General features: G+C 39.9%; 1 protein-coding gene across 3 annotated transcripts; it reads left to right on the plus strand.

Moving 5' to 3' along the window:
• Positions 1-2403: 2403 nt before the first annotated feature.
• LOC104658862 (cytochrome c oxidase assembly protein COX18, mitochondrial) lies at positions 2404-15345 on the plus strand. 3 transcript variants are annotated; one of them, XM_010358990.2, is made up of 6 exons: positions 2404-2823; positions 4013-4113; positions 6746-6909; positions 7251-7372; positions 10225-10332; positions 13129-15345. In XM_010358990.2, exons 1-6 carry the CDS (start codon positions 2491-2493, stop codon positions 13300-13302), a joined length of 1002 nt encoding a protein of 333 aa, XP_010357292.1. In that variant the 5' UTR covers positions 2404-2490; the 3' UTR covers positions 13303-15345. The 3 variants fall into 3 exon arrangements, with proteins under 3 accessions (XP_010357292.1, XP_010357291.1, XP_030780708.1); XM_010358989.2 differs by having other exon boundaries at positions 7248-7372; positions 13129-14227; XM_030924848.1 differs by lacking the exon at positions 7251-7372 and having other exon boundaries at positions 13129-14227.
• The last annotated feature ends 8207 nt before the right edge of the window (positions 15346-23552 follow it).

A 23552-nucleotide genomic window follows, 5' to 3' on the forward strand; every position in this document is an offset into this window, starting at 1 on the left:
GGGATTTACAGGCATAAACCACCATGCCCAGCCTTGTTTCTTCTTATGAGGGCACTTATCCAATTCGAGAGCTCTACCTTTAAGACCAATTACCTCTCAAAGGCCCTACCTCCAAATACCATCACCTTGGGGTTTCAGAAAAGAATCTGGGGAGGACAAAAACATTCAGTCCATAGCAAGCTCCATTCCTGTGTTTGGCACCATGATAGTTAAGAATTACAGAGACTGCAGAAAGAAAATGTAATACATAGTCTCTTCTTAAGGAATTTAAAGTTGAGAAATTAACTGACATAACACTGATATCAAAGACTGGAATAAGCTAATTATAAATGTTGAACTTTTAAAAATGTTTTAATACATTGCACAAGTTCATTTGCAAAGAGGATTGACAAACGATTTTGGTTGGTTCACTCAATAGTTGTAGATCATTTTATACTGTACTCTGAAACAAAAGATACAAGATAATCACAATGTTGTATAAACAGTGCCTATACATTAGTAGTAACACTTTCTTCTGCATTGGGCTTTAAAATTGACAAATACTTCCCCCAACATCCTCTACCAAGTAGATAGCAAGTTCTAGTCATCCCTGTTATATGGATTAAGAAATGTGTTTATACAAATATATGAAATTAGCAGAAACTAAATATTCATAAATTGTATTTAGATCACAATATTCAAACTTAAGGAAATACTTTTAAAATAAGAATGTAATATATGAACACAATATGTAGCAAAAAATGTGTTCCCACACTGAAGTCTCATTTCTGACCCCTGATATAACTCCACAAAATTAAATCTTAGAAAATGAAGAACAGCTTACACCTTTCTTTTTGTTTTGTTTTTTTGTTTGTTTGTTTTTTGTTTTAAGAGATGGGAGTTTTGCTCTGTTAACTTGGCTGGAGGGCACTGGCTCGATCATTGCTCGCTGCAGCCTTGGACTCCGGAGGGCTCAAGCAATTCTCCCACCTCAACCTCCTGGTAGCTGAGACCACAGGTGCAAGCCACCACATCTGGATAATTTTTTTATTTGTTGTAGAGATGAGGACTTGCCATGTTGCCAAGACTGATCTCTAACTTCTGCCGTTAAGGTATCCTCCCATCTTGGCCTCCCAAAGTGCTGGGATTACAGGCGTGATCCATTGTGTCTAGCAAGAATAGATTTAAAATTCGGTTCAGCTTATGAACAGCTGAACAGTAGTCAGTAGCAACTGATGGCTTTTTTGTTGCCTTAATAAATGGATAAAGAAACAGATTGGTAGGTTTTTCTTTTAGAAAAAGTTTACATATAGCATGTATTGTGCTGTGTGTGTTTAAACATTTAAAAATTCATGTACAGATATATCAGTCAGTTTGGAAAGCAGATGAATTCCAGAATCCTGAGAAAGTTATCCTAGGGTACCCTTGGTTAGGTTCACAGTGAAGGGCAAACGATAGCTGCCGTTTCACATTACCCAACATTTGTTGGAGGCTTCTTTTCCTAAATAAATAAATAAAATTAAGGTTTACTCCTCACAACATATTTTGGTATGTAGTCTAGGGGTGACCCTTCGGTGGGGAAACTCCTCCACGACATTCCCATTTTGTTGTTTCCAAGAACACAAAAGTAAAAACTATATAGTTCATGTAGATTCAACGTATTCCTTTTAACCAGAAGACAGCCAATGCTGCTGTTCGGGCTCTCTAAAGCTTATATAGGATACAAGTAAACTCCAGTAAGGAATTCACTGTACTGCCAGTGACCTGCCAGTGACAGTTTCCCTTAAATCAAGAGATGACACTTTTATCTTACTATAAGATTTTTGCTGCTATTTACCATGGAAGACAAAACATCGAAGAAATTCAGTTTGCAGGTGGTGTTCAAAATACTAACCGGAACAGATGGGTCAATTAAATCTACAAGAGACTGAACTACCCCTCGTGCTTTAAGCATGCTTATTAACACTCAGGGTCAGCAAGAAACATGTGTCTCTCTACAAGCCGGCACTTTAGCAACGTGTGACTCGCGTATTATAATCTATCGTAATCGCTAGCGGAAGCAATCAGGTGCACGTAAAAAGGTTGGGATCAGCTTCTGGTCACAAAAAAAACACCGAGCAAGGATAATTCCACTACAAATGACGATTCGCGTTAGTGAAAAAGAATGGTAAGTTACACAGTGAAGATGAACTTTGCAAGGCGAGCGCTCCCTAGAGAACACCCAGCCCCGCGGAGGGCAGCAGGCTCCACCCATGTCTCCAGTTTTGGTCCGGCCTCGGAGTAACCACCCTAGCAGCGGGAAGTTTCGCGTGTGCGCAGTAGGTCTGCCCAGTGCCGCGTGGGAAAGGCGGGACCTTCCTATCTCTTGCGTCATATCAACTGCGACGCAAGACGTCACCGGCTTGTCTGGGAAGGTCAATCGCGGCTGCAGGCGGATACGCATGCGCTTTATGCCCGCTGTTGCTGAAGCTTGCGCGTTAACAGCTTTGGCTGCTCTGCAGTGGTGCAGAAATGCTGTGCCGACTCGGCGGTCGGTGGCTGCGGCCGCTCCCTGCCCTGCAGCTGCGGGCTAGGGACCCGCCGCTTGCGCCGGTTCCTACGAGCGGCGCCAAACGCCCCACTCTGTCAGTGTGGGCTGTGGCACCAGTCTCTGCAGTCCATGCGAACGGCTGGTATGAGGCCCTAGCCGCGTCTTCGCCGGTGCGGGTTGCGGAAGAAGTACTGCTCGGCGTGCAGGCCACCACGGGCCTGCCCTGGTGGGGCAGCATTCTGCTCTCCACCGTGGCCCTGCGGGGTGCTGTCACGCTGCCTTTGGCCGCCTACCAGCACTACATCCTGGCCAAGGTGAGGGGCACCGAGCCGTGCGCGTACCCTGCGCTGCAACCCCTGCGGCGGAGAAAGGCTGACATTCACTCAGGGTTTTCGATCCCACGATATTGCCTGCTGCAGTGCTTAATGTTTAATCATCGTGACCATTTCATTGTGACCATTTTAGCGTTAAAAGTAATTTAACTAGCATTAGGTGTGTTAAATAAGATATTTTGTGATACATGTACCTGTCATTTCGTTTGTCCTACTGGATTTGTACTCCAAGCACAAGTGGTTACTGTACTTGCTCTCGGGGAACGGAGTCAAAGAAATCAGTCACAGAAGAAATTGTGTTGGCGAAACCTATAAAATTCATGTCTTAAAAGTTTTAACAGCCAGTATGTCTGCAGCGTCTTTCGTCCCAAAGTATTCCAGCTGGTCTTTTTTACTAGGAAGAAACTACTGAACTAACAGTTTGCGAACTTGATTCCTGTCCAGGCCCGACTAAGACTGTGTCTGGTTGGTGGCAGTCACTTGAACTTTTACTATTGAATCCTTTTTTCTGAGGAATAAGGATAGCAGTACCTTCCTTGCCTACTTCACAACGTTATCAGAGCAAGTCAGATAATACGGGTTCAAGTGCTTGATTATTCAAATGGGATATTTCAAAAATAGTGGCTTTCATGTTTTCAAGTTGTGAACATGGGGGAAAAAAACCGGAAACAAAACAGGAACGGAATCAGCAGCAACATTAAGGCAGTGAGCCTATTTTACAGGAAGAATGAACACAGGGCAGGAATAAATGCTATTTTTATTTTTGATTTGTGGCTATCGCGGTGTATTAAAGGTTCTTAACAGACAGCTGTTTTCTCCGCTTACATTACTAGGAAATCTAGAGATGGAACAGTAAAGCTCAGGGTGCAGTTTTCATCTAATACTTCTAACCCTGTGAAGTAGGTGCTGTTATATGTTTTATATGTGAGGGAACCTGATTTTAGAGGTTAAGTTACTTGCCCAGGATCACATGGATAAGTATACATTGTGAATTTGGTTGTGACTGAGGACATTGTAAGCAAATTAACATCTTGTGCTTAGACTTAAGGTTTCTTGACATGATCAGTAAACTACATTTTTAAATGACTCGAGGGAATAATGTGAAAAATTCTGAGTGATTGTGAATAAAGATCTTTTATGTGCTCATAACAAAACCTATTTTTTTAGCTAGGTGGAAAATTTGCAGCCAGAAATAAAAGCTATTGCCAGGCATCTTAACCAAGAAGTTGTAGTTCGTGCAAATCAGTTGGGGTGGTCCGAAAGAGTTGCCAGGTAAGCGAATTATATCCATGTAAGAGCATACACACACACACACACACCCCCACACACACACATAAATAGTGATGTTAATTATAAGTTTGAGTATTCTGTAGTTTTGGCAGTAAAGTATTTCTTTTACATATATATATATATATAAATTTTTTTTTTTTTTTTTTTTTTTTTTTTTTTTGAGACAGAGTTTCGCTCTTGTTACCCAGGCTGGAGTGCAATGGTGCGATCTTGGCTCATCACAACCTCTGCCTCCCGGGTTCAAGCGATTCTCCTCCCTCAGCCTCCCGAGTAGCTGGGATTAACAGGCATGCACCACCACACCCGACTAATTTTGTATTTTTAGCAGAGACGGGGTTTCTGCATGTTGGTCAGGCTGGTGTCGAACTCCCGACCTCAGGTAATCCACCCTCTTCAGCCTCCCAAAGTGCTGGGATTACAGGTGTGAGCCACCGTACCTGGCCTACTCTTTTATATTTTCATAAGTTATTAATATGGCATGATAGTTTCATATGCTGGACTGAAAGCAAAGAAATAGATGGACAAAGATAAGAGCATGTTCCTATTCTTTAGGGATTCCAGCCTATTAAAAAAGACAGACCTGTAATCAAATAATAATGTCAGTGAACTAACTACTCTATAAAGATTATGTACAAGGAGCTAGATGATCAAGGAAAGTCAGGGCAGGCTTCTCAGGATGAAGGTACTTTGCCATTTTTTTGTGATATTTGTCAACAGATGACACAGGTTATTTACAATCTTGACTGTTTGCAAAGATATAGCAGGTAATAGCCCACAGGAAAGAGGAGGTAGAAAACATAAGTGCCACAGTAGAAACACTTCGATAGCTAAGCTGCTGTCCGTCCTTTGTGGTTATTCTGTGCATTTGTCTGCCTGGGTTCTTGGAAAGTCCCAATCTAAGGGTGCTAGGTTGTGCCCAAGGATGTCTGCATTCATTCACTGGGAACTTACAAGCCTTCCTGCTTCAATCAACTCCTTAATCAGTTTCCCAAACTCTGATCCTTATTAGACTATGACAAGTTATTCTCCTTTTTACAGCAATGAAAAAGGGCTTTGTGGTATCAATCTGTGTTATGTATATATTATTAACCATATATTTTTATATAGGTGTAAATTTCCCAACTATCTTTAATATGAGATTGTGTCCTTTATTTAATGTTTAAAAGACCTGACATTTTAAAAAAATCATGGTGATAGTTTAATGTCTTTATTTGGTAAAAATTAAAAGTTGACAGACCTATAGTTTTGAAATTTTACTGATCAAAGAAGTCGAAAGCTTCAGCCATAGGCCAAAAAAACCAAATTAATAGCTGCTTGCCTGGGTTATGAACGCAGCCTAGATAAGACTTGTGGCATTTTGCTTAAGCCATACTGGCAGGATGGTTGTCCAGATACATCCTTAGGGATATTTCTTTCTAGGAGGAGACATCTGAGGGCTTCTGGCATTTTCTTTTCTTTTCTTTTCTTTTCTTTTCTTTTCTTTTCTTTTCTTTTCTTTTTTGAACAAGACAACAAGACAGTCTCCTTGTTTTGCTCACGCTGGTCTCAAACTCCTGGCCTCAAGCAGTCCTCCCACTTCAGCCTCCCAAGTAGTTGGGATTACAAGTGCAAGCCACAGGGTTGGCCAGCTTCCTGCATTCAATAGTATTGAGTCTTCAAGGGTGAAAGACAGTGTGTCAGATGGACAGCCAGGAAAGTGGGCTTTCCACACAGATGATATAATACAGTACTTCCAAAGGCATGCCTATGCGGAAGTCTGATTTGTTGGATGAACTAAAGTCATTCAGGGACCAGAATATGCAGGTGTCTAGAGGAGTAACAAGATAAAATTGGAAGAATAGGCAGATGTGAAATTATGAAGGACGTAGAATGTCTTTGTGGACTGTCTTATTATACACTATAATTTGACTAAATTCAGAAAAACTATTGAATGCCTCCTCTGTACAAAATGTATGATACAGGAGATTTAAAGATGAATAAAATAGAAGACTTTCCCCTGAAGAATACTTTAGTTTTTGTTTTTTAACTCCTATTCTCTTGGACCCGAAGGAAGACTATTCTAAAAAGTAAAATTTCAGGAAAAAAACAGTAGTAACTAATATGGTTAACAGAGAAACAGGTTAAAAATATCTTTGTGAGATAGTTGATTGAAAAATGGAGACTATTTTGACAGGCCAAGAGCATACACAGTATAAAACCACATAGCTCCAAAAGGTATATTCAGAGATGAAGTGAGTAAGTTTGGCTGGAGTGGAGAGATTTGATTGAAGTTTGCTTTTAGCTTCCGTATTTCCAATATTAATTGTAGTTATACCATGTCAGTAGTGAAATTTACTTTAAAAGCCTAATCAGCCAAAGACCACCAGAGACAAAGCCTGTAGTCTGACAATTTCAGATTGTTATGTAACTTATGTACCATATTGTAGAAGTTTTGATAAAAGGCTTTGTTTGCCTGTTGTTTAAGGAACCCCTTAACATGCCTGTGACAGCTGAAACCCTTATACAAATCCTTTAGCTAATAACTACAGCAGGCGCTATTTGTGCTATGGAAATAAAGCATGATTCTTAGATGACATTTTCTCTTTCCCTTTTTTTTCCACTAACCTCAATCTAGGCTCACTTATCTAAAGAATATGAAGAGGCTAATTTCAGAACTGTATGTGCGAGATAACTGCCACCCTTTCAAAGCCACTGTGTTGGTTTGGATTCAGCTTCCAATGTGGATCTTCATGTCTTTTGCTCTCCGGAATTTAAGCACAGGGGCAGCACATTCAGAAGGTAATTATTGTATAAATCTTCTCCCAAAGAAGTTTTCTAACATTGTCTTTGTACTAAAAAAAAAAAAAAGCATACTTTTCATAATTAGGATATGTTCAATATCTTCCTTATAAGAGCATAGAATTTAAAGTCTTAAGTGTAAACAGATTGTGTTGAGGACAACATTTTGTATTGAGAAAAAAAATAGATATATTGTGAGTGAAAAACTGGAATAAATCTAGTGCAGATCTTTCCTGTGAGGGACACTATTGGAATTGTCAGACTATTTATTTATGTCTTATATATTTTTCTCTGCTGTTTTTAGGACTTCTATTGTTTTATTTATAAAACTATTTTAGCAGGTTTTTCTGTTCAGGAACAGTTAGCTACTGGTGGTATTCTGTGGTTTCCTGACCTCACTGCACCGGACTCCACTTGGATTCTGCCTATCTCTGTTGGCGTCATCAATTTGTTAATAGTGGAGGTCAGTAGTTTTAAATGAAATTTGTTTGCCATTTATTGGGATTTTTGTTGCTGCTGTTCTGACTTCAAATCTATTTTTGTTTGAGTTGGTGAAGGTAGCTCTGAGTTAGAAGTGAGATCCCTTTGTTCCTGGTTCCACGTCAGGCATTGGCCTAGACCTCTGTGGGCCTCAGAACTCTCGAAATTAAAGTAAAAGCACTGTATTAGTACACTTCCAAATCTCTTTCCGCCTCAAAATTATATGATTCTGGTACATAGAATTTTGTGATTTGCTTTTGGTAAAAACAGTAATGAAGATGCCTAGTCAATCTGGTTGTATTCTTACAATAGAGTGGTGTTCGGTGTGTGTTATTTAATATGTAAATTTGTAGGCGAGGAACACAGTCTGGCCCTGACTGCTATTTTCTTGCTTTATGACCTTAAATAAGTCATTGAATGTCTTTATAAGATGAAATGGGAAAAACATACACATAGAAAATGTGATCTCTCAGTCATGTCTTTTTTTTTTTTTTTCATTTCAGATGGAGTTTCGCTCTTGTTGCCCAGACTGGAGTGTAATGGCACGGTCTTGGCTCACTGCAACCTCTGCCTCTTGAGTAGCTGGGATTACAGGTGCATGCCACCATACCCAGCTAATTTTTTGTATTTTTAGTAGAGACAGGGTTTCACCATGTTGGCCAGGCTGGTCTCGACCTCCTAACCTCAGGTGATCCACCCACCTCGGCCTCCCAAAGTGCTGGGATTACAGGCGTGAGCCACTGTGCCCATCTCTCTCAGTCATGTCTTAACCCTTATCACAGGCTGCTTTACTCGGCAGTTTAGGGAAAGCATGAATATAATTTCATAAATTATTCTCAGACTCTGAGTAGAACAGACTGAACTGGAAGAAATCTTAAAAATGATTTACCTCAGTAGAGATCTCCCAGACCTCATGACCTCTGATCCCTGTTTGTGAAATCTAATACACTCCTTATTCTTTCAGATGAGGAAAGTGAAGATGATATAATATAAGGTCTTGAGTGAAAGTTGCTTGAGGAAAGACTCTACCGGTAGTCCAAATATGTTTCCCTAAGAGCACTAGCACCGTCCCCTGTGGTTGGTATTCAGTGAATATTTGGTAGAAAGAAGGAAGTGATAAGTACAAGGTTACAGTGAATCAATGTCAATCCCCTAGTTTTTTCCTCTATGTCTTCTAAAGACTAATGAAAGTGTTTTCATAGTGAGGCATGGTGGCATGTGCCTCTAGTTCCAGCTACTTGAAGCTGAGTCAGTAGGATTGCTTGAGCCCAGGAGATGGAGGCTGCATTGAGTTGTGATCCTACCCCTGTACTCCAGCCTGGGCGACAGAGAGAGAGACCTCGTCTCTAAAAGAAAAATAAAAGCTTATTAAAAGCTTATTCTTACTTAACATACACTATGTGCAAGGCATTTTGTTTGTTTGTTTGTTTGTTTGTTTGTTTTTTCTTGAGACAGAGTCTCATTCTGTTTCCTAGGCTGGAGTACACTGGTGTGATCTCCACTCACTGCAACCTCCACCTCCTAGGTTCAAGCGGTTCTCTTACCTCAGCCTCCCAAGTAGCTGGGATTACAGGTGCCCGCCATCACACCCAACTAATTTTTTGTATTTTTGGTAGAGACTGGGTTTTACCATGTTGGCCAGGCTGGTCTGGAACTCCTGACCTCAAGTGATCCGCCTGCCTCAGCCTCCCAAAGTGCTGGGATTACAGATGTGAGCCACTGTGCCTGACCATAGGCATTGTTATAAGCAATTTACATAAGTCAACTCATTTCCTTCTTAGAATAACCCTGTGAGGTAAATATTATTCTTTTTTAATGCAGAGAAAGTGAGGCATAAAAATGTAAAACTACATAGTTTGGCTCTAGAGTCATAATTATGCAGAATTTTTTTTTTCCTCCTTTTTTTTTTTTATTTGGAGACAGTCTTACTCTGTCTCCCAGACTGGAGTACAACGGCATGATCTCAGCTCACTGTGCCTTCCAGTCTCAAGTGATCCTCCCACCTCAGTCTCCCTCCCAAATAGCTGGGACTACAGGGATGCCACCACACCCAGCTAATTTTTGTATATTTTGTAGAGATGGTTTCACAATGTTGCCTAGTTGCCTAGGCTGGTCTCAAACTTCTGAGCTCAAACAATCAGCCTGCCTAGGCCTCCCACAGTGCTGAGATTACAGGCCCCCAGCCTTATGCAGAATTCTTAAGTGGAGCCTGAAGAATCCTGTGACAGTAGTAGCTACCATATAAATCATTGTTAAGTGGAGCTTGAAGAATGCTATGACAATAGCTACCATTTAAATCATTGCCCTTGTTTTTTGGCACAAAGTGTCAAAAAACCTCCATTTAAGAATTTGACATGATTAGTAAGTGATTTGTTGTTGCCGTTGTTGTTTTTAAGAGACAGGATCTTGCTCTATTGCCCAGGCTGGAGTGCAGTGACATAATCATAGCTCACTGTAGTCTCAAACTTCTGGACTAGAGTGATCCTTCCACCTAGGCCAGTTATTAAGATTTTTAAAAGTTGGATGATCAAGCTGAGTGCAGTGATTGGTGCATGTCTATTATCCCAGCTACTTGGGAGGAGGAGGTGGGAGGATCACTTGAGCCCAGGAGTTTTAGACCAGCCTCAAACTGGTCTCAGTTTGACAGCAAGACCCAGTCTCAAAAAATAAAAAGATGATCAGCCATATAGATTAATCAGTGTTTTTTGTGTATATATATTACTTTTATTAAAGTGTAGATGGAGGCCAGTGAAAAATCAGTTTATATTTTAAAGCTTATCTGATTTAATATGCATTTTAATAATCATTATGCATGTATATGTTCTACCCCTTCAGATTTCTGCTCTACAAAAAATTGGAATATCTCGTTTGCAGACATATGTTACATACTTTGTCCGTGCAATGTCGGTGTTGATGATTCCAGTTGCTGCAACGGTACCCTCAGTGAGTAAGCACCAACATTGTGTGTAGCATGTGCTAAACCCTCTCTGACTTTAGCTTAGACTGGCTAGGACCCTGCCTCTTCTGTTGAACTTCCTCTGACTACTTGATCCCTTACCAAATCAGTATTTCTGTGGTAACTAATCTGTCTCTATTTCTTGCCTTTTTTTAAATCTTGCAACGTGTTTTGCGTAATACCATGAATATAGTATTTCTTCCTTTTGACTACTTGATATATTGAATTAGTTCTACCTATGTAAACTGGAGCAAAGAATTTAGCACTTAAAAAAGAAACAGAACAAAATGCTAAGACCATTTGGGTTCCTGTATGGTATTATTTAATCTCATAACAACTCTGTGAAATAGGTAAACTTGTCCCTGTATATACCTAATTAAACTTTACAGAAATAGAAAAAGTGGTGGTTATGTTTGCAGTTAGTTCAGTCTTTTGCACGTTTCCCACAAATACTTTAGAAGTTTCTAAGGAGGCAAAAGCGGTGTTGGGTATATCTCCATGTTTACTCAGAGCCAACACATAAAGTCGAATTCAGTTGTTGTTAATAGTTAGGGTGTAGCATATATAAAACTACTTCATAGTTTGTTTTTTTTTTTTTTTGAGATGGAGACTTGCTCTGTTGCCCAGGCTGGAGTGTAATGGCACAATCTCAGCTCACTGCAACCTCCTCCTCCCAGGTTCAAGTGGTTCTCCTGCCTCAGCCTCCCTAGTACCTGGGATTACAGGCACACGCCACCATACCTGGCTAATTTTTGTATTTTTAGTAGAGGCAGGGTTTCGCCACATTGGCCAGGCTGGTCTCGAACTCCTGACCTCAGGTGATCCACCTGCCTCGGCCTCCCAAAGTGCTGGGATTACAGGTGTGAGCCACCACAGCTGGCCCACAGTATTTTTTATAGGACTCTAAAGCAATATGTTTTTGGCATCAAAATGTATATTTTAGGCTGTTACTGAACATGATACTGTCATTAATCGTATGCAGAATAAGTTTGTTCATCTCTAAAACAGATATCATAATGCCTGTGAGAATTAATGAAATGAGTGCCTATTATAGAACTTTTTACATAGTATTAGTAATGTCGTAAAATACCCTGTAAAAGTAGAACAGCACAGATTCACTACATTTCCACAGAGAAATCATACCAGCTATATACTGAAGAACCCCCCAGATAAAATAAAATACAAGCAGTTAAGTTTTAGGGAGGGATTGAGTTCAAAATGAGTAACAAGAGATCTAAAACACAATGCTTTAAATACCCAAAATTTATCCTGTCAATTATAGGAAATCTGATTAAGCAGCTTAGGGGTGATGGGACAAGTCCATGAAGATGAGAGACCCAGACTGCTGCTCTCTTTCTGCTTTGCTGTCCACAGCCTGTGATTTCAAGTCTACACTACGGTCATGGCTGTTAGAACTTGTTATCATGCAGGAATAGTAAAGGGTGCCTCAAGTGTAGTCAGCACCTTTTAAGGAGATTTGCCAGATGTTCCACCAAACAGTTGTGTTAGCATCTTAGTTTTATGGCCATCCCTCACTGCAGAAGAGGCAAGGAAATAGTCTGTTTTTTTTTTTTTTTTTTTTTTTTAGATGACAGCCTACTGAAATAAAAATTAGGATTTTGTTACTAGGGAAGAGGGGAGATTGATACTTAGCTGTCAGCTTATAGTCTGCTGTAGTTAGGCTCAGGTTCTTTTTCTGTTGGTGGGTAAGTCAAATGATGATGATAGACAATATTTATTTAACATTGACTTTGTGCTGAGCACTGTTTTAAATGGTTTACATATTTTACCCCATATAATTGGGGTACTATTTATCCCATATAATTGGGGTACTATACAGCGCAACGATAAAGGTACTATTATAATCTTCACTTTGGTGATGAGGAAACTGAGGCACAGAGAAGTTAAGTAACTCATCCAAAGTCACTTAGCTATAAGTGATAGAGTCTTAACACACATCTAAGCAGTTTGGCTCCTCCTCTTAACTACTGTGCTAATCTACCTCTGAGGATGTGCTGCTTTCTGCCCCTAAAGACTGACTTTGGAACAAATAACACATGTAAATGCTAAATGTGGACCACATACTTGCATACCACTCTACATGAATTGTCTCATTTATTCCTCACAGCAATCCTCTGAGGTAGATGCAGTTACTGCCCCCACTTTATAGATGAGGACAGTCCCTAATGCCTTATAGATGAGATGGTCCCTAGTGCCAAAAATGTTGGGGACCGCTGCTCAGGATTGTAATACAAAAGAAATTTGGAGATAAGGCTGAGGCTGTTTGTCTCAGAAGAAGGCAAAGAAAATGCATTCCTTACTACACTGAGAAACTGGCTATTGGGAAACATGTGGAAGATAGATGACTATATGAGGAAAATGAGGTCTAGGGAGGCTAAGTTTGCCATCTTAAATGCCACGCTTCCAGTATTCCACCTTCAGTATGTAAGCAGCCGGACAGGACTTTTCGTGGGGAAAAAGTATGCTCCATTGTCGAATAAGGGAGATGAGATCTCTCTTGAGCCTCTGCCTAAGCTTCTTTTTACTTTCTACCCTCCATACTTCTCTTTTCCCTTTATTTTTGCTTTTCTGTCTGTGCGTAACCTTTTTTACCTGTCTATTGAATCCATCTCAGGAATCTAGTAGCTGCTGCAAGTCTTGCTAAGTCTTGGCATACTTCTGTTTACAAAGATTGTCATTTTCTTTTTTATTGCCTGCCTGTGTCTGGACTGTGATGTCCTGGTAGAATTACAGATGCTAACATTTATGTCTTCTCTTTATAGTCAATTGTTCTCTACTGGTTATGCTCCAGCTTCATGGGTCTTTCACAGAACTTGCTGCTGCGTTCTCCTGGATTTCGCCAACTTTGCCGAATACCATCGACCAAGTCAGATTCAGAGACTCCTTATAAAGACATATTTGCTGCCTTTAATACCAAGTTCATTTCAAGAAAATGACATATTTTCCAATAATTTAAAAACAGTTGCAAGAGTCACTATCACCTTAATGTATTTAGACTTAGAAATTCAGATGTTATTTGATTTCCTTTTTCTTAAAATCATGAACTTCATGAAATATTGTACATTAAGATGGAATCCAGACCAGGAACGGTGGCTCATGCCTGTAATCCCAGCACTTTGGGAGGCCGAGGTGGGCGGATCACCTGAGGTCAGAAGTTCGAGACCAGCCTGGCCAACATGGTGAAACCCCGTCTCTACTAAAAATACAAAAATATTAGCTGGGCATAGTGGCAGGCACCTGTAATCCCAGCTACTTGGGAGGCTGAGGCAGGAGAATCACTTGAACCTGGGAGACAGAGGTTGCAGTGAGCTGAGATCGTTCCATTGCACTCCAGCCTGGACAACAAGAGCAAAACTCTGTCAAAGAGGAAAAAAAAAAAAAAAGATGCAATCCAGATATATTTGACAGTAATTTAAATCTTTTAAATATTATAAATGCAGTATGTTTAATTGTGAAAGTATTAGAATAGAACCAAAGTACCTGTCTCTGTTTATAAAGTTACAGTTTGTTAGAGCTACCAGAACTTTGGAGAATAGGGTTAGCTACTGAATGATGTCAAACTAAGCAATACTGCATATTACTGTTTTGTAAAATAAGAAGATCAGTGAGATGATTCATTTTTTTTTTTTTTTGAGATGGGGTCTCACTGTGTTGCCCAGGCTGAAGTGCAGTGGCATAATTTCAGCTAACTGCAGCCTCTACCCTCCGGGTTCCAGCGGTTTTCCTGCCTGAGCCTCCAAGTAGCTGGGATTGCAGGTACACACCACCACGCCCAGCTAATTTTTGTGTTTTTAGTAGAGATAGGGTTTCACCATGTTGGGCAGGCTGGTCTGGAACTCCTGACCTCAAGTGATCCACCCGCCCTGGCCTCCCAAAGTGCTGGGATTACAGGCGTGAGCCACCTCACCCAGCATTTTTTTTTTTTTTTAATTTTTTTAATGAGACGGAATCTCTGTTTGTCACCCAGGCTGGAGTGCAGTGGCATGATCTCAGCTCACTACAACCTCTGCCTCCCGTGTTCAAGCAATCCTCCTACCTCAGCCTCCTGAGTAGCTGGGACTACAGGCATGCACCACCATGCCCAGCTAAGTTTTGTATTTTTAGTGGAGATGGGGTTTCACCATGTTGACCAGGATGGTCTGGAACTCCTGCCCTCAAGTGATCTGCCCACTTCGGCCTCCCAAAGTCCTGGGATTACAGGCATGAGCCATTGTGCCCGGCTGAGATGTTTCTTATTATTTTGGAGGTGAAGAGGATTTTAGACCTCTTTGAGCATCTGAAAAAAGGCTATATATATATGGTTTTCTCTTCAGAATAATCTTAGGACTCAAAATACGGGGACTTCATTGATACCAGGAAGGTTTTCTGGCAACTCCTAGTGAATAAATGTTATTCTAATGGAACACACATTGATCCTGAGTTAATGCATGCTTGAAAAAGAAAAGGGGGCAGCGACTGGAAATATATGCAGTGGAGTAGTCCATGCATACAAGTACCTAGCATGGTAGATGATGTTACCTCCAGCCCTGCTCAGAAAGAATACAAAAAGTGTACATTCCTTTTTCTGTAATTTAAGAAGTCTGGAATACAGAGTGTAGCACCATGTACTGCTAGCACCCAAAGTGGAAAATCTTAAGCATTCAGTTTGTTTAGTCAAAGAAGAAAACCAGAAGGGCAGTTGCCTATTGAGGTGATTTTAAACCTGTTTATTTGTAAGGATTAAGTACCCTAATAGGCTTAAACTATGATAGAGGTTTAATACAGGAAAAATTGACAGGTATTATAAATTGTGGATCCAGTTACTTGCTTAATTTGTAAAGAGGTAAGATTAGCTCTGGTTGAGATATCAAGTATGACAGGTATTTGAGAAGACTATAAATCATAAATTTTCATTTAATTAAAATCTGGACCTGATTCTGAGAAACCCTATCATTCCATCTCAATGTTTTACAATAAAATAAAAACTAAAGTGAAATTCATTAGTCATTTCTTTGATGTCTCTTAAATTGTAGTTCACCTACTTAATGAAGTTGTTTTTTAATACAAAAAATGTACAGCGCACAGAGATAAGAATTCTGCTTGTCATGTTACTGTCATGTTCCCCGATAATTTATTTTAGACATAGATGGTGGCAATTAAGACTAGTTTCTTTTTTCATATAAGTTCCTAGTCCTGGTTTCTGACTGTCCTATTGGGGCAATTGTGCTTCCCAACCACATGGAAGGAATTGAAACATCCTCATTATTTGTGGATTTTATATTTGTAAATTTGCCTACTTGCTCAAATCTATCCATAACCCTAGAACCAGTATTTGCACAAGTGCTTTTGAGGCCATTTGTAGGCGAAAAATATGAGTCGCCTCCCAACAGAAGTCAAACAAATGGTAGGTACTCTGCCTTCTAGTTTCAGCTCTTACACTGTAAACGTACCATTTTTGAGTCTACTTAGTCCCTTATCTTGCTAATTTCTGTTCTTTTTATTGGTGATTTCACTGTTTAAAATGGCCTCCAAATGTCCTGCTGGAGTGCTGTCTAATGTTCCTAAGCTCCAGAAGACTGTGATGTGACTTAAGGAGAAAATAAGTGTATTAGATAAGCTTCATTCGTGCATGAGTTGTAATGCTATTGGCAGAGAGTTCAGTGTTACTGAATCAACAATATGTTGTATTGATCTGTTGACAAAAACAAAGCTTGCAGAAACCTAACCCTGTATGTTTTCTAGGAGCAGTGGTTTGGTATTCACTAATTCAGTGTTTGTGAACTTTCTGGAACATAAGTACCACAAATAATGCAAATTGACTATATTTGCAACATGTAAAATCAAGGATGCAGAGGCAGAAATGTGTGTGCAGCTTGCATCATAAGAGGAAAGAATTTGAGGAAAATTTTGGCAGTTACAAATTACCCCTGGAATAACTTTGCCTTTACTCTGTGTGCTACTGTGTACTCACTCAGATATTTTTCTTGTAATGGCATAAGGGAAATCAGTCTCCTTTTCCCACTGTTTGTAACTTTTGCTGAGACGCAAACAATAAGGTGCTATGATATTATGAAATATGTATTTGGTCTTTATCCCCAATCCCTGACATCCAGCGGAATCTGCAGAGTTTTAAGTGTGTTTGGTATACTCATGTGATGACTGGTGGCTGGGGACCCGTAGAAAGCTTCAGGATAGGGCAGATCCTTATGGCCAGGAGTTCCAGGTCAGCATGGGCAACAGGTCTTTTGTAGAGACCTCGTCTCTACAAAAAAGAAAGGAAAAAACACCTTTGGTTTTTCCTATCTCCAGATACTCCCTTTTCAAATAAATGAATCTTCTTTCATTTGCATAATTTACCTTGTTTACTGTGAATCCCCTTGATTTCAAAATGTATATTGGTATCTTTTTTCAAATGTATATTGTGCTTAGTTTCTTGTTGCTCTCCCACTGTCAAACTTTCAAACTTGAAATTTCTTTTCAAATATATACAGGAAGTTTGAGAATACAGGGCCCTTCCTCCAAGATCCTAAAATGATTTCTGACAAGTGGGGGTAGCTGGGATCTTGGGATAAACCCATGTATAAAGAAAACTGGTATATTATGAACTGAAGTGAATCAGTTACCTGAAGTTACCTGACTTCAGGATGGTAAATACTCTTGATGTTTTTCTTCAGGCAGATTTTTTTTTAGTAAAGAGCAAAAAATCTGTATTGTATTTCAGAAAATTGCAAGTCTGTGGTCTTATTTCCAACAGTTTGTCATAGCCTGAAGCAGTTTCAGAGCCTGAATGAAGTCAGGGCTACAGAACAGGGAATATACATGCTCTTAAGACCCCTTGATGTCTTGCTGTCTGGCCTGCCTATATCCCCTCGCTGGGCCCTGCAGAGTTCAGGAAGGTTTTTGTCTCCTTGAGTGAGGACTGTAATGTTTGTGTCACCCTTCCGCGCAGGGGTGTTACCCACCCTTCTTACAGGAGACCTGTTCCTGTGGGTCTCATTTTTGTCTCTAGGCCAGATTCACTCTCTTAATAAATGCTTCTAATTTCAAGAGTCAGGGAGGGAGACTCACTCCTGGATCAATTCATAGTATTTATACCATTAGGATACCTGAGTTCAAAAGTATATTAATAGAATTGGCATATCAGAAATGATCCCAAATTACTTTTCCCTGGGACCATTAGAAGGGAAAACTGAACAAATCCTATCCTACTCGGATGTTCTAAGTGCAAAGATGAGGCTTACAAAAGAAAATCAAAATTGTTAATTGCCACCCTCACAGATAACCCAGGAGAGGTTGCAAAGCCTCATTAAGAACCTTGAGGGAAAAGCCAAACTTGGGGAGAAGATTTTTCAGGTACGTTTAACAGCACTCAGCTAAAGACCATATCTTCATCTAAGAACCACACATTCACCTGTCCAAATCCAAAGAACGGACTCGGAGACACGAAGAACAGTGGAAGCAAGACTTTTAATGGCAATTTTGCAAGACGGGGTGTCTGGTGCAGTTACAGCAGGTAATTTATCTCCTAGCATGCAAGTCCCTCCTCCAGTTTCTGATTGGCTAACTACTATGGAGTTACAATCTTCCAGGACATTGCCTAAGTTTCATTACCCCCTTATAAGGTTATATACCCCATTCCCTTCACCCGTTAAGTTTTGATTTCCCAATAACAAAACTGTCTTCCCTTTTATGGGCTGACTCCTACTCTACATTCTGTTCATTTATCGTGACCTTCTAGGTGCATGAGCAGTGTGGTTTGTTACATACCAAGGCTGGCTGCCAGTGCTTAGATTTATCATGCCTTGAAAATGGACCATTTAAAATGTTTTCTCACAGTTCACATCTCAGAGGCGGTGCAGAGGTCCTCCTAGATGACGTTGGGAAAATTGTAGTTTGTGTGAAAAAATGAGTGCCCAAAACAACCTTGGTACCTTCTGTATTTTGCTGGTTTTTGTTTTCTTTTTTTTATTGGACGCATAATCTGCTTATATTTTGCACCTATTATTAAATCACCCTTATGCCTTCATATTTTATTCTTCTAAGAATCCCAGGAATCACCTTTTCTTTTTTTTTAGTAGTCACCTTTAAAATTGCCTACATATCAGATTTAAGTCCCAGAAGCAGTAGGAATGCAGACCCTAGAAAAAAAAATTAAAGAATGTAGTTTGTTTTTTCCTCTGGGTGTTAACTGCAGCTACTACAGAATGCAGACTTTGGAATTTCAGGCATAACATTTGAAACCATGCAAGAATTTAGATTTCTATATTAAAGCTAAATAAAGCTTCATGTAAATATGAGTAAAACAATGAGTTATCATTATAAACACTTGTGCCTTACGAGCTGGTTCAAGCAGAACCCAGATAATCTGGAAATTATATGAATGTGTAGATTTTCCATTTGAACCTTACTAGTGTTGCTTAAACTTGTAATAATGGGTATTTTCTAGTTATCTGTTTTCTTTTTTCATATACTGTGATTGTATTTTATAAATCATTTGGTTTTGAGAAGTTGGAATTTCCTAAAGCCACAACATTAGTCATAGATAATCTTATTTATCCAAAGTTTCTGGAATGTTGTGGTTCTGTACTATGTATACAACTAAAATAAGAATATAAATTTATATAAAAATAAAAATATAACTATATATTATATAAGTAAGAATTTGATCCATGTACAGTTTAAGCAAACTCTAAAAACCCTGAATTTACATGTATTCTTCTGCTAATGATATGGAATATGAAGATTTGAGATATCTCCTTGATAACTCTTAAGAAAGTGAAAAGCAAATCGCTGAACCCAGGAGGTGGAGGTAGCAGTAAGTCGAGATCGCGCCACTGCACTCCAGCCTAGGCGACAGAATGAGACTCTGTGTAAAAAAATAATAATAATAATTAAAAACTACTAATGTAATGAAGCTAATGCTAAGTGAGAGAACCTTTAGATGGATAAACTTTGGTGCTATGGTTTGAATGTCTTCTCCAAAACTCATGTTGGAACTTGATCTCCAGTGTGGCAGTATTGAGAGGCATGGGGCCATTACATGGTGATTGGATCATGAGGGCTCTCTTCTCATAAATGGATCAGTTGGCTTATGGATTAATGGGTTATACGGGGAGCAGAGCTGCTGTCTTTTTAAGGAGAAGAAGAGAGACCTGAGCTAGCACTTAAGCATGCACATCCCCCTTACCATGTGATACCAGGCACTGCCTCAGTTCTCTTCAGAGTCCCCACTTGCAAGAAGGCTCTCACTAGTTGTACCCACTTGATCTTGGACTTCTCAGCCTCCATAACTATAAGAAATAATTTCATTTCCTTTATAAATTATCCAGTTTCAAATATTCTGTTATAAGCAACAGAAAACAGACACTTAGTCTAACAAAACAAGATTAAGTTGATCTGAGAACCTTGTAAAATTTAAAAGTTCATAGCTTAGAAAAAGCAAGATAAATTTAAAAAGCTTGCTCTTTGAAAAGCTTTGCCAAAGGATTTAGCAAATTTTAAGAACAATTGTGACAGTTAAGAACAATTAAGAACAAGTATCTGACAGTATATTTTAATCTTAATAGAAATTAAATCATAGGGGAAAACTTAGCAAGAGAGCATGCATGTGAATCGTGTTTATAATTATGTATTCAACATTCTAGGTGGATCACATAATTGCAAAATAAAATTGTACAGAATTTTGAAGACAGCCATCTTTTTGTTGTTGTGTTTTGTTTTTTGTTTTTTGTTTTTTTTTGAGTGGCGCGGTCTCAGATCACTGCACCCTCTGCCTCCCAGGTTCAAGCGATTCTCCTGCCTCAGCCTCCTGAGTAGCTGGGACCACAGGCATGCACCACCACTCCCGGCTAATTTTTGTACTTTTAGTAAAGATTGGGTTTCACCATGTTGGCCAGGCTGATCTCAAACTCCTGACCTCAAGTGATCTGCCCACATTGGCACCCCAAAGTGCTGGGATTACAGGCATTAGCCACCGCGCTGGGCCTATTTGAGTGCTTTTTATCAACTCAAAATAAAGTAGACCCTTCTCTCTCATAGCACCTGAAAGCCATAATGTTCTAAGAGCTTCGAACTGACAGCTGCTAGGATGCCAACAAATAAAGCAAACTGAAACTGAACTAAATTGTTCATCAGGTAAGGACTAACAGCCACATAGAGGGAGCTATTAGGTGACTCTTGAACAAATTGCCTTAACTGAAAACCATTAGTGGAATACAATCGAAAAGCAAAAGGAATTATTAGAAATTTTGAACTTTATGTAGTATATTGCTGTTGTTAATAATGCATTTTTTAAAAACTTTTAGTAATTAAATAATTATGTTTATTAGGTGTATTAGTTTGTGCTGCTTATTACCATGAAGAGAAAGATATTATTGAAGAAATCTGTTAGAGATAATTTACATCTTTTTCAAAATTTTCTTTTAAGATTGTGGAAATTAGGATCAACCCAAAGCCAAAATTTTGATAAAATAGTCTTTTAATCTGGCTTCAGAGATTGCCCCTGAGGAAAAGCATTAGTTCCACCAAAAGAGGATCCTCCCTTTCCACAGTCCTCTATCCCCATGCTCAGAAAGCCTAGCCTTCATATCTGTTTCAACTAAGTCCCTCCACAATCCCAATTAAGAACTATATATATGGCCGGGCGCGGTGGCTCAAGCCTGTAATCCCAGCGCTTTGGGAGGCCGAGACGGGCGGATCACGAGGTCAGAAGATCGAGACCATCCTGGCTAACATGGTGAAACCCCGTCTCTACTAAAAAATACAAAAAAAAAAAACTAGCCGGGTGAGGTGGCGGGCGCCTGTAGTCCCAGCTACTCGGGAGGCTGAGGCAGGAGAATGGCGTAAACCCGGGAGGCGGAGCTTGCAGTGAGCTGAGATCCGGCCACTGCACTCCAGCCCGGGCGACAGAGCGAGACTCCGTCTCAAAAAAAAAAAAAAAAAAAAAAAAAAGAACTATATATAAGGCCAGGCACAGTGGCTCATGCCTGTAATCCCAGCACTTTGGGAGGCCAAGGCGGGCAGATCACGAGGTCAAGAGATGGAGACCATCCTGGCCAACATGGTGAAACCTCATCTCTACTAAAAATACAAAAATTAGGCGTGGTGCCATGTGCCTGTAATCCCAGCTACTTGGGAGGCTGAGGCAGGAGAATTACTTGAACCCGGGAGGCGGAGGTTGCAGTGAGCCGAAATCATGCCACTGCACTCCAGCCTGGGCAACAGAGTGAGACTCTGTCTAAAAAAAAAAGGAACTATATATAAAAGCATTTTGATCCTGGTTGATATACATCCACAGGAACCGCAAGGTCAGCAGGGTGCAGTGGCTCACTGCCTGTAATCCCAGCACTTTGGGAGGCTGAAGTGGGTGGATCACTTGAGGTCAGGGGTTTGAGACCAGCCTGGCCAAAATGGTGAAATCCCATCTCTACTAAAAATACAAAAATTAGCCAGGTGTGGTAGCACATGCCTGTAATTCCAGCTACTCCGGAGGCTGATGTAGAAGAATCACCTGAACCTGGGAGGCAGAGGTTGTAGTGAAACGAGGCAACTCCATTGCATTCCAGCCTGGACAACAGGAGTGAGACCTTATCTTTTTTTTTTTTTTTTAAAAAAAAAAAAAAAAAAAAAAGGAACCGCAAGGTCTGGCTGATAGCACAAGAAAAGGAAAAACAAATAGCAGGCAAGGAACAGCTATAAAATTTTCAAGTTTTGTTAATCAACTATATTAAAAACTAAGGAAGCACTTTCCTAAGAGGCCTTGCCTACTTCTCAAAACACTAACTTTTTGGATGGCTGTAACTTGAACATGAGGGAGACATTGACAAAACTTTCCCCAAAGAGTAAGTAACAGAGGGACCATGTTTCCTTGTGTTCTACCACTGACTGCTTTCTTTATTGCCCAGTATTTAGGTAAGTGTTGCAAGATAGCCTGCTTTCAATTGTTTAGTCCTATACTGCTGGTTTTGTTTTATAAAATAGGACATTTTTTGTGTTTTAGAACAAAAGCATCAGTGGAAATACCTGAAATAAAAATCAGTGCTTCAAGAAAGCAACCACAACCATTCCTATTGAATTACTCTAAGGCAACAAAAGAGAAATTTCTATCCTTTTTTTTTAAACACAGATTTTCACTTGGTCACCCAGGCTGGAGTACTATGGTGCAGTTTTAGCTCACTGCAACTTTGAATTCCTGGGCTAAAGCAATCCTCCTGTCTCAGCCTCGTGAGTAGCTGAGACTACAGGTGCATGGCACCATTCTCAGCTAATTTCTAAAAATTTTTGAAGAGATGGCTTCTTGCTACATTGTCCAGGCTGGTTTTGAACTCCTGTTTTGGCCCCAACACCTGACCCAAATCTCTATCCTTGAAGATCTCTGCTAGAATTTCATTAAAAAGAGGCCACTTTGGAAAATGACCAATTTCTATCTTTTCTATTTTGAGATTTCACAGGCATGCTTCTCTCTCTTTGTACCTCTGATGAGGCAATTCTTAATACATTTGTTTTGCCTTAACTGGGAATTGGAAAGGCAGTATTGTACTTAATTTGCTTTGATTTTTGTCTTTTGAGCAAACTGTAGCTCTGCAGGACAACATAAAAATGGAATATGAAATATACCTGACTATATTCATTTGATAACAGCTGTGTTTTTGTATATCTGCATGTTCCAACTGTTGCACAATTAATAATTTGAAGAATTTTTTCCAATTATAAGTTTCTGTGAAAGGGCCACATAAACAGAGCAGCCCCCAAATGCAGAAGGATCCAAGGAATCAAAGAACGAGGCAGACAAAACCAGTTTGCAGTAAAGCATGATTTATTGGGGAACTTAAAGATGGAAGCATGGTCTTGGGCAGCAGCAAGACAGGTAGGGCTCTGCATCAATACTCCCCAGACCCAGGACTTTTATACCATAGGGAAAGGGTGTACATGCTGTATAGAGACAATTAAAGGCGACCCTCCAGAGCAGGCAAGAATGCTATGTGATCATAGCCTATAATTTGTATGATAACATCAAGGTTGCTTGTATCTAATGGCAGGCATGTCCTTACACTAAAGACAGTAAATAAAATAGGACTCAGGAGGCATCTTTAGGACTGGGGTTAGTTAGAAGTCAACATGGCAGATTAGCATCCAAGATAGATCACTTTTATTGCCACAAACTTCAAGTTTCCTGGATTTTCAGTGAATGATGGATCCCTCTGAGGTG

This window comes from Rhinopithecus roxellana, chromosome 2 (genome assembly GCF_007565055.1).
Source record: "Rhinopithecus roxellana isolate Shanxi Qingling chromosome 2, ASM756505v1, whole genome shotgun sequence".
NCBI classification, from domain to species: Eukaryota; Metazoa; Chordata; class Mammalia; order Primates; family Cercopithecidae; genus Rhinopithecus; species Rhinopithecus roxellana.